At 35.1% G+C, this 11,978-nt stretch overlaps 1 protein-coding gene across 2 annotated transcripts in view; it reads right to left on the minus strand.

The window, feature by feature from the left end:
• Positions 1-6,953, minus strand: part of LOC106884357 (uncharacterized) — a 15,765-nt gene extending 8,812 nt beyond the window's left edge. Inside the window, exons 1-3 of one of the 2 annotated variants that reach the window (XM_014935701.2) lie at positions 6,518-6,953; positions 3,954-4,071; positions 1,679-1,779 (exon numbers count right to left, since the gene is read on the minus strand). In XM_014935701.2, coding sequence (XP_014791187.1) covers positions 1,679-1,779; positions 3,954-4,071; positions 6,518-6,661 — 363 coding nt within the window. In that variant the 5' untranslated portion in view covers positions 6,662-6,953. Of the gene's footprint in view, positions 1-1,678; positions 1,780-3,953; positions 4,072-5,214; positions 5,679-6,517 lie in introns of those variants that run through there. The other variant, XM_052976339.1, reaches the window with a different exon arrangement.
• Between the last annotated feature and the right edge of the window lie 5,025 nt (positions 6,954-11,978).

Raw genomic sequence — 11,978 nt, forward strand, 5'->3', positions numbered from 1 at the left:
TATATATACAGGCTTGTACTAGACAGACCGCTCGTAAATCTACCGGAGGAGAAGCTCCCAGGAAGCAACTGGCCACCAAGGCTGCCCGAAAGAGCACCCCAGCTATCGGTGGTGTGAAGAAGCCTCATAGATACAGGCCTGGAACTGTTGCTCTTCATGAAATCCATAGATACCAGAAGTCTACTGAATTACTTATCCGTAAACTGCCATTCCAGCATTTGGTTCATGAAATTGCTCAGGATTTCAAGCCCAATCTTCATTTCCAGAGTTCAGCTGTAATGGCTCTTCAAGAAGCTAGCAAAGCTTACCTTGTTGGTCTCTTTGAAGACACCAACTTGTGCACAATCCACACCAAGAGAGTTACCATCATGCCAAAGGACATCCAGCTGGCCAGGCGTATCTGTGGTGAATGAGCTTAAATTCCATATTGAAGAAAAACTCAAACGGCCCTTTCAAGTGCCACCTCCATTGTCATGAGAGTGATTCCATCTTCTTAAGTGTCAATCTAATGCACCCAGGTTGCTTGTTTTTTTACCTTGTCTTCATGTTTTTTTCATTTGTACCATGTATATTATATTCTCATAACAGCTAATTTACTGAGCAGTTTCAAAACCCATTGGTTGAGAAAAACCTTGGCAATTATCAGGGATGGCTGGAAGGAATGATATGAAATGAGCTCTTTGCTACTGGATGTTTTCAGGTCTAATAGTTTTTAGGTCTAACAGCTGTTGGAAAAAGCCAGAATGAAATGCATGGAAGAAATCACTCTGGTCAACACCCAGAGAGCAAAAGATTTTTGATTCATTGGAGTTATGCTCCTTGGATTGGGAGCAAAAGGGCTATCATGATAGAGGAGATCTTTGTCTGTATGATGGGGTCAGAGCTGGTTTGAAAGTAGGGTGAGGTAGAGATATGGGGGATGTGAGTGGGGAGGGTGGAGAGGGTTAATTGTAACATCATGTGTGGTCAAGTACATGTCTATGTGTGTGTCTGTTTATATATGTAGCAAAGCTTAATTCCTCAGATTATAGTGAGAGGAAATAACCAATGGAGGTGTAGTTGAAACCATTGAGAACAGGAGTAAAAAAAACTTTATTGTTATAAATTAGGTTGGAGTCTTTAGTATTAGGTTGGAGAGTTCTTTAGTATAATCTTTTTCTCAGTCAAGCAGAGCCTGTACTTCCTACTGCTGCTAAAGTAAGGTTTACCCATTTCTAGCTTACTCGACTTGATGTCAAAATATGCAGTCTTTTCTTTTACTATCCATATATGCCTTGCTAGAGAGGTGACATACTGAATGAGGACTTGTGGACTGGATACTAAATGAGGACTTGTGGACTGGATATTAAATGAGGACTTGTGGTTGTTGAATCAGGTATTGAAGGAACCTTCTATCACGCCTACATATTTCTGGTGGACAATGCTGAGAATTCTATTGTAAATGCAGACACAAGTAATAAAAGTATAAAGAAGTTTCCTCTCTGACAACAGCTTCACGAAAGAAATATTGATTTCAGAGATTATGTCAGGTTGGTTGATTAATATGTTGTAGATGAAAAATGTTAATAAAAAAATGTCAATGAAGTCATTATTTACAGGGATAAGTTCATCACCTTAAAACTTCAACTATCATGAATTTTCAATTTTTATATGATTACATGAAACATGAAATAATTACCTTGGTCAACTTTTGAGATTTGAAGATGAGAATAGATGCTCCTGAAAATTCCTTGTCTATCTCTGTCAATCTTTGAAATAATCCACAGTCTTCATGAAGGTCTAGAAATAATGTTTTGAATGTTTTTGAGTGATAAAACAAATGTGATAGTAGAGGGAACATTGACAGACAAATTACAAAGATTTGAAGATGTGTAAAGAAGGAACAATACAACCACTAAAGAGGATGTACAAAATGCGTAGAGCTTAAACAACATGTTTATCTAACACATGCAGTAGTAATGAATAAATGATTCTCAAATACTCAAAAGTATGAGCATGTAAAATTATCATATTTTCAGAAATAGCAGACAGAATATGAGAGAAAAATGTTATATTCCAAAGAAAACTATGTTAATAATATTATTGATTCATTGGTTTTTAAAAATGCTAAAAGGAAAAATGTATGAAAATGCAAATTTGAGTAATTATATGGCAGACATGCCTTGAGTTGCTCACATAAAATATTGTTTAGAAACTAACCGAGTAAATGATTTATAGAAATTTCTAAAATTGTATTACTGATGTTCCATAACTTATTTACTCATCAATGCACCATTGAAAATGTTACTAACATGCAGTATAATCTTCATGATGGCTGGGAATGTTGGATATCTGAGGGACATGAGGTTGTTGGTCTATATCCTGTCGCAAATCCCTATATTAAATCTCAAATATAGTTCATAAAAAAGCTGTCACAGGCTAAAAATAGTTCCCCACTGTAATATTGATAACACTGCAAAATTCATGAGTGTTTTATTAATTTGCAGCGGGTGTAGTTTTTTAGGGGTATAAATTTGAGAAGGATGGGCTGTGTCACTATCTTGCCCTAGGTACATGAAAGTAATAATGGTTATTAGACTCCTGATGTACCTAGGATAAATCATTTAAGTTGTGGGAAAATTTTATTAGTATTGCAATCTAATTAAACAGTTGTTAGTTTCCAATCTCTCTTCTATTTATAGGAGAGTAAATAGATTTTATTAAAGTATCTGTTTTAAATGTTTTCTTTTTAGTAGAGACATAATAAACAGCAATAAAATTGTTGTTCATATATCCAGTTAGTAAGCTGGCCAATTGCATTATTGAGAAAGGTGTATGGCAGTGCTACTCAAAGTGGTGGCTTGCGGACCACCACCAGTCCATGAGTCATCAGCTGCCGGTGTGTGGTGAGTTTCCAGAAAAGAAAGAAATGTAAAATGCTTATAAAATGCTTATGAAATGCTTATGTAATATTGTATTATTTGTTTACAAAATAAATATAAGATAAAAGAAATTGTCCACTTTTATTGTATTCATTATATATATTGTTTCTGGTATAAATTAATATTACTAAGAAATACTCCTTTCTATTATAAGCACAAGGCTTGAAATTTCGGGGGAGGATGAAAAGCAAAGTTGACCTCAACGGAATTTGAACTCAGAACGTAGTAATGGGTGAAATATCGCCAAACATTTCGTCCAGCGTGCTAATGATTCTGCCAGCTCACCGCCTTCTAAGAAATATTACCGCACATTGGGGAAAAAAAACTGCTGGTACGCCACATCAGATAGTTTGAGAAGCACTGATGTATGGTATCTCTTCAATGATTAATTTGTTAATTGTTTCAAAGTACCGAGCAATAAAAAGAAAGAGAACTGGGAATAAAGACTGAGATTTGTCTAGAAATGAAAGCTGAAGTGTACATGAAGATCAGTGAAAATGGGTACAATATCATAAAGAGTAAAATTTATTTATGAGTGTCACTTCACAACTAGTAGCATAATTACAAAGTAAATACAGATATATTTAATAGTGCCATTAAAACAAAAAGTAGTGTTGCTCAGAAAAAAAAATATATATTTGACAACTATTCTGTATACTTTGATGGAAATTGCATGAACCAACAAACACTTGATGGTTATTTTGGCTCTTATTGAAATGTTTACCAGTTATCGTGTAGTTTTTACTTTCCTCTGTGTTTTAAGTGGTTAGCCACTTGCAAATAGGAACTTTTCATATCCTTTTATAACTACTTGCTAGAATTAAATAAGTAACAGATGAGTTTAAAAAAAGAGAAAAAGAAAGGAGTAAGTTAGAAATAAAAGTGCATGGAATAGTTTAACAATCAAATTTGTTTTGTACAAAATTTGAATTTATACTGTATTTCAATAAAGTGGTAGGGAAAAATTTGCTACCTTGAGTGGGAAATTAGTATGTAAGGTGCATGAAAGAAATCAATCTTACTAAAACATACCACTGATTTTTCCTGCTTTATACAGTTTCTGTGCCAGATTGTCAACTAGGATTTCAATGTCATTACAACATGGTTGAAGTTCTTCAGGTGTGAAAAGGTCATTCACAATAAGAAAACCCTGATATTAAATAGAAGAGAATGATATATAATGTTTTAGAAAGCAACGATTGAAAGGGTTATATAGCACAAGTGATTAGAGACAGAGTTAACCTTGATGAGATGCAGTTTGGATTTGTTAGGAAGAGGTACTGATGCCCTGTTCCTAGAAAGAAAACTGTAAAACTTGACAAAAACTTAGCTGCTATACCGAGTATTTGTTGATCTTGCAAAGGCTTTTAATAGGGTTTTATGCTCTGTAATTTGGTGGCTGTTAAAGAAGGCTACATGAATGTCATGTGAGGATCATGAAAACTGGAGTGGGTGGCAAAATAAGAGTGAACAGTGACTACAGCAATGAATTTAATATGCAAATAGGGGTTCATTAGGGCTCAATCCTCAGTCACATTCTCTTTACCTAAGTTTTTCAGCCCATTACAAGGGACATGGAAACAAATCCTAGAATTGACAGGCCTCAAAGTAAACTTAGCAAAGATTAAAGTTTTAGTTAGAAATAAGACAAGTCTCTGATAACACTAAGGAAATAGCTACATATGATTTGCAATAAAGGAGACATAGAAATTCTATATTGCACCCAGCGTAAACCAGGGATACACAAGAGATGTAGTGAGATAACAGGTTAACAAAGAAGGTGAACTTCATATAAGATGGATGCACAAAAGTAGTAAACACTAAAAGTACTGTGAAACAGATTCTCTCAAATGCCTGGGCAGCTCTGTAGTAGTTGACAGCTTTTGTTATCTAGGTGACCAAATTAGCAGTGGAAGTGGGTGTTCTGAAAGAACAGTGGCCAGAATAAGAATGACTGGAAAAAGTTCAGGTAATTTTTATTTCTTTTGGTTACAAAGTTTCTCTCTCAGAGTAAACGGCAGACTGTATGATGTTTGTTTACAAAATATGATACTGCTAGGTGAACCATGGACATTAAATGCAGATTTGTGAAGGTTTGAAAGAAACAAAGTGAGCATACTCCATTGCATTTGTAATGATAGTATGTATGAATGATGGGACAAAAATGAGCCGAGAAAAAAAAAATGGATATAAGAGGAATCAGATGTAGTGTGCAAGAAAGGAAACTGAAGTTGTATGGACATGTGATGTGTAGGGAAGATGACAACTGCATAAAGAAATTAAACACACTCACAATAGATGGAAACCGTGAAACAGGGAAACAGACATAGGAAGACATGGGATAAAGTGAAGTCTCCATCTACTGCCGTTCACTTTTTGGATTTCCTTTCATCTCTCTCTATCTCTCAGCTTGTTCTTACTCATCTTTTATCACTTATTTTCTCTCCATTCATCTTCTTGTCTATTTATTGTGCCAAGCAACCTTTGTAAGTAGGTATGGCATTAGTTTGTCTCTGATCCTGTCATCTCTCTGATACTCTTATTCACTACACCATACTTCCCCACTGACAATCCTTATCACTTTGTCCCGTTAAGATACCTATACATGTGGGACTACATCAGATTTGTTTGAAACAAATATGCTCTACAATCACCCATTCTGTGTCATCAGTCATCACTCTGTTTCATCCAACCAGTCATTACTGAAATCTGCTGTCTGTAACTCTTACTCATTTCTCTTACTATTCCTCTCTAGAGTTCTCTTTCATAGTAGCAAACACATAACTCCCATCATGTCTCCCTTCCATTACTCACACCTCTTTCTCTCTACATACAGTTCCTCCCTTCCACCACTCACCCTGGTTCTTTTTCTATTATCTGCTATTTACTATCTTGAGTATATTGTCTTGAATGAACAGAAATCTTATTAGCTTGTGGGCAATCTTTAACTTTGAGGAGTACACGGCAACCTAACTAGTATGAGTGCAACAATTAAATGCAAAATGTGCAGACTGTAAATTGAATGGTAGACAAGTAAAGGTTGCATAAGATCGAGAGATCCTTTTAGTTTGGTGGAGAGTATGACAACCCTTCTAGTGTTAAGTGTTGCAATAAAAGGTGGCCAGTACACTCTGTAAAGAATTTAGTTTTAAGAAGAGCATCTAACAGAAACCATGCCAAAAATCGAATGTATGAGCAAGGCATGATTCTTTGACCCTCTAGAAAGGCAGCAACTCCTGTTAAGGACTGACATGAAACATGACAACACATCAAAATCATGCCAGTAGCGATAACAAATGTAAAAGTGATGATGATGATGATGATGACAACGATGACAATGATAATGATGACGATGACAATGATGATGGTAATGATTGGCTGTGCTTCTTTTATAATTCAAATTTTCACAGTAAATAACTAATACCAGCCTTTAGAATGATAAGTTGGAGTGATACCAATTTTCAAAAACTTTTTTGATCAATGACAGGTATCACATAAACAGTATTACATAAGAATCATACCCTTTTTACACAGAAAAGCAATTAGGATTATAATGATGAATGGATATTGTAAAATATATAGGAGAATTAATTTACCTCATCGAAAAATTTCTTTATCTGTTCTTCTGTTAAATGACCTGGTTTTGAAATTTTAGGTTGAGGTGGAATTTCTGTGAACACATTTGAGTAGAGTTCATTATTCTGGCCAAGAAGAGATGATTTGGGGTCAGTTGATTCCATGAGAAAAGCGTTCTCTGTATGTGCTTCTTTAGTTATGGTTGCTATAAGATCATTCGTGATATTTATTTTTCTAACTCAGTTGTATATGTTGTTATCTAAGATATAGTTTGGCAGGTAAAGTTACTTTGACATGTCTTGAGTCCAAAGTTTAATTAGGTTAACAGATTACAGCATCTCCTCTTCACTCACCTGAAAAGTGGGTTATAAGTAACAATACTCTCTAGTTATTTATGTTAGTTGATCATATCATCTCCTTATGTAACTATAATATATATAATTATCAATTGTGAAATTAATTTATCTAGCTTCATTACAATTATTTAAAAACAGCCCCCCCCCCAGTTACCTCTGATAAAGGCATGACATTCATGTCTAGGGTTTGAAGCTTACTCACATTTGCATTTTAAAGTGACTGATTTACTAATTAGTGCAAGCATATAAATAGTATGATAATTTTGAAATCTTAGTTGTGGAGACTTGTTATTGAATTCATTTAGCAGTGTTTTTTTCAAAACTTATTTTCCTTCACCTTTAAAATACTTGAGCTCTTCACTCCCAGTGGAACCTAGACCAGCAACAACTTCTCATCATTATTCTCAACTCAGTCCTATCTTTTCTGCATTTCTACAGATAAGTCCCTGCATTATCAGCTCTGCCTCAGTATCCTGTCTCCAGCTATTTTTAGGGCAACCTCCCTTCCACATCCCTTGTGGGTTCCAGGTCATGTGTTTCCTTGAGGTAAGGCTTCTTTCTTCTGGGTACTGTTGGTTTTGAATAATCATTGATGCTTCTGTAACTTTGCTTTTTTTCCAAGTATGGGTGTTGGCCTTATGCAAGCCTGTTTTTACCTCTGAAAAGAAGTGGACCATATTAGTCTGGTCTCTACCCTTTGACCTGTCTAGCATAGGAAACCCTGCTAGGAGCTTGCACACTACTGGCATAACTCTTACAGTCATGGAGACATACAAACCATTGCATTACAAGAACTAGACCTTGTGGTGGCCTTCTTTAAAATAGTGTATTCTGTTAACATTTGTGTGAAACCAGAAAGCAATGTCTAAAAAGGTATCATACATGCCTTATAAGAGATCAGTTTTCTTTTGTCTTTTTTTTTCTTCCTGTCTTTCTTTTTTTGTTCTGTTTTTTTCCCCCCTCTAACCAAGCCTTCAAAAATTCATCACAGACCCACACTTACTTACATATACATACATACACACATATAGATTCAAAATAACAAATAACATTCCCTTCCCAATTCAACTCTAAATTTTTTCAACTAACTCTCTCTGTCTCTCTCTCTCTCTCTCTCTCTCTCTCTCACACACACACACACACACACACACAATTAAAACTGAGAATTTGTTTGTGACTCATGCCTGATGATGTGCTGGCACGAAACTTGAGTCACAAGACAAGCTCTTTGTTTCACTTTTAATAAAGAAACTATATCATCTATGACATGTATTGAGCACTCCTTTCCCATTCACATTAATAGCACTTATATATATATATATCTGAACGAGGTATTAACAGTAACTGCACGACAAGGTGAAGTATATAAGTATATTTGCCATATATATATATATATATAAAATTGCTGATGTAAACGTTGGTTGGCTAGCTCATTGGTTGATTTCTCTAATCACACTTTACATTGTATAAAGAGAGAGAGGAAAGGAGAGATACAGAGATGGTTACTATATGAGGTGCAGAATGAGTGCACATGCAATGCTTAGTAGCAAGCAATGAGTAAAGAAATGCAACACTTTCTATTGAGTATGTCTGGGAAGAGTGTCAGTATCTTTTTCCTGTATTCATACAGCCTCTTTAATTTGAATTAATGTTGGGTCTTTTGGATGCATGGGAAGAATTTTTACTTATTCTTTTATTAATCCATTGTTTTTCTACTGCATCTTGATTGAGTATGGATATTTGCTTCATTATATTCTTGCCAGTGTTTTATGTTTTTTTCACGTACACTTCAAATTGTTCCTCCTATATGGGTTGTGATGGTGTCTTTATATTGCCCTCCCATGTATCTCATGTGGTACACTATATTTCTGTTTTTGCAGATAAAGAATTTCTTTATTTCTTTAATTTAATTGTGGATTATATTAGCATGTATGCATATTTAAATACCAGTACATGATAACAAAAGCCAAGTTACATATGTTTGTTCTCACAATCATATGACATTTGATTGCTCTTTCTACTTCTAATTCTTTGATATCATATTTCAAGGAAAAATAATTTTCATTGTTATGGATCAAATTTCTTAATGTTTGAATTGAAAAGGATCATTCTAAAATTATTTGTTTTGCATTTATAGATTCAAAATATTTATTGTACAAAAAGCTACTAGTAAAAGTGGAGATTATTTGTTAAAACAATAAATCTATAAAATATAATTATATATTTATATGTGTGAATGTGCATAAGTGTATACATGTGAATATCATTATATACAAACATACATGCATGTGTGCACACACACATGCTCATGCAGACACAAACACACGTAATTGAATTTATCTCATTTCTATCATTTTCCCCATGTATTGCCTTGATTTTTTTTTTCTTTTATCATCCTTATTCTCTATATTTTCTAATTAAGATGTTTGTTTTGGAATCATGTGGCTCTGGGTACAATGCCACAGAGTGGCATTTTCAGCAAGTCTTTTATTATAGCTCTAAGTTGACCAATACTTTGCGAGAGAAATTTGGTAGATGGAAACTTTGCAGAAACTTGTCACATTATAATCATTTTATGTGCTTGAATTGGTTGGTCAGGTTTACCCTTGTACAGTGTTTCACCACATGTTTTGGTCCATTATCATTTCTGTCATGAAGTTTAGCCTTCTGAAATCATCTTACATTTCCCAAGTCTTCCTCTGCAATTAAATTCCACTTGTATCTCCTGGCATTTTTTTCATCTAACTGTCACCCTTCATATGTATCACATGTGTGTACCAGTGCAGTTTGCTCAGTTGCACACTATAGATGATTCATTTTATTATCAGTTTACCTCTTAACTAATTTGTACTCTGTAGTTCATTCACTCTAACATTACATATCCAGTAGAGCATGCTTACCTCATTTCTCTCCAGCCTTATCCACTGCATTGAAAGCTTATGCAATATAACATTTTATGCACAAGTATCATAAAATTTGTTCTCTATTATTTTTGTTGGCAGTAGGAATAATAATTCACTGAACTTTTTCCTTTTTCTTTTCACTCTGACTACTATTCTTTCAGAATACTTACCTCCACAATTAATCATATCACCTGAGTAACAGAATCTACTTCTAGGAAGCTTTCCAGCTATCTGAAAAAAAACCCTATTATATATGTACTTGATATGATAATAAATGGGCACCTTCCTTTTCTGACTGTCTGCCTGTTGATCCCACTGCATCTCTTGTGCACCCACATAAAATTACCAACCAACCAACCAACCATCCCTCCCTCCCTCTCTCATTCTGTAAAATAAAGCAAAATATTTGTTAGAATGGTGTCCTCATCTTGATTGTCGCTTTCACTATGTTTTGGCTGTATCAGTTCTAGTCTTCTTCAGGTGTTTTGTGATTCACCTCAGTGCCTTGCCTGGGATTGAACTCAGGACTTCTAGGTGACTGCACAGTATTAACCAGTATTCTTATCCACTACACTATGCCTGTATGCAGTGTTCTTATTCACACTAGCTCACTGCTTTCCATTTTTTAAAGGCTAACAATGCAGAACATTGGCAAAATGCTTACTTTCAGCAATTGTCCTTGTTAAGCAAACTTGATATCTTGCTTCTCTTCCAAATACCCGATACTGTTCTTAATCACCCAATTTCTTCCATTCTTTTTAGAATCATCTCTTAGCTTTTATGGTCTAAGCCACTGTACCATTCCACCACCATATCACTTTGTTGGTTGGAAACTTATTCCATTCAGAGAACTGGTTGTCTTGTAGAAACTCCCAGTTTTGTCTTTTGTGTGATAAACCTCTATCTCCTTCTGGTCATCATAATCTCACTTAATACTTCTTTTGAAGCTATATACAGCTAAAGGAACTTTCAGTTTCCATTCTTTCTCTAAATTGGCTTCCCTCTCTGGGCTTATCTAGCTCTTGTTTTGATTTCACTGATTTCTATGCTGAGTGGTACATTTTTCCGGGAAAAGACTCAGTATTCACAACCATCTGTCCTCTTATAGTGAGTAAGGAGTGTATCTGGCTTATGTGTTCACCCAAGTGATAAGTGATCAGGTAAAGTTCAAGAAATTGATCAGTTTTCTGTGATGGAAATGACCTAATCATAGAGCTCATAGGACCTTGGGTCCTTTTCATTCTGTGTAACATAAATATAACCTCCATGAACATTGAAACTGCTATCATTATGTTACTGTGTCCATTTAAATCACTAGCAATGTTACTGTTGGTTGTTACTAAGGTGGTCTGCAAGACAACCTAACAGAAAAACAAAATAAAACCCTTTTACTTATAAGGTGGTATCAAAAAGTTCCTGGACTAGTTATGTTCAATAAAAAATAACTTATTTACCTAAGTTTTAACATAATCTCCTTTGAAATAGTTACCTTGTGCAGCAATACAATGGTCCCAGTGTTTCTGCCACTTTTGAGAGTTGTTTTCTATAAATGAGTTGAGGACCTTCAGCGGTTCGCTCTAGATCTTGACAATGGTGTTAAAACAGCAACCGATGAGTTGCATTTTCATCTTGGGGAAGAGATAGAAGTCTGCAGGTGCTAAATCTGGTGAATAGGACAGGTGCAGAAGCAATACGCTGTTGTTTTTGGTGAGAAACTAATGAGTGAGGAGAGCTTGGTGACAGGGTGCATTGTCCTCATGAAGAATTCGATTCTTTGTGCTCCACAGATCTGATCACTTTTGCTGAATCCCCTCCCTCAAACACTTCCAAACATTGCAGTAGAACTCTTAATTGATGGTCTGGCCCTGGAGGATGAATTCTTGATGCACAATATTGTGGGTGTGGAAAAAAAATGATGAACATGCTCTTGATTGAACTGCATATCATTATGTACTAATGATATGTCCCATATCATTAGTACATAACTGAAAACTCCATTTTATTTAGTGATTCAAGGAAGCATAGACGGGAATTGCTTTGTTATCATCTGTACGTAAATACAAGGATCCAAGTTTATTATTGCAACACAACAAAACATTTTTTACTTATATAAAAATCATACAATTTACACTGATGAATTATTGAGAGTTAAGTGTCCATGAGAGAGAGAGCCATGCTTAGCACACAAAGTATCAGTCTTTCAGAGGTAGGATAACACTCTA

Source organism: Octopus bimaculoides, chromosome 2 (assembly GCF_001194135.2).
Source record: "Octopus bimaculoides isolate UCB-OBI-ISO-001 chromosome 2, ASM119413v2, whole genome shotgun sequence".
Lineage (NCBI taxonomy): Eukaryota > Metazoa > Mollusca > Cephalopoda > Octopoda > Octopodidae > Octopus > Octopus bimaculoides.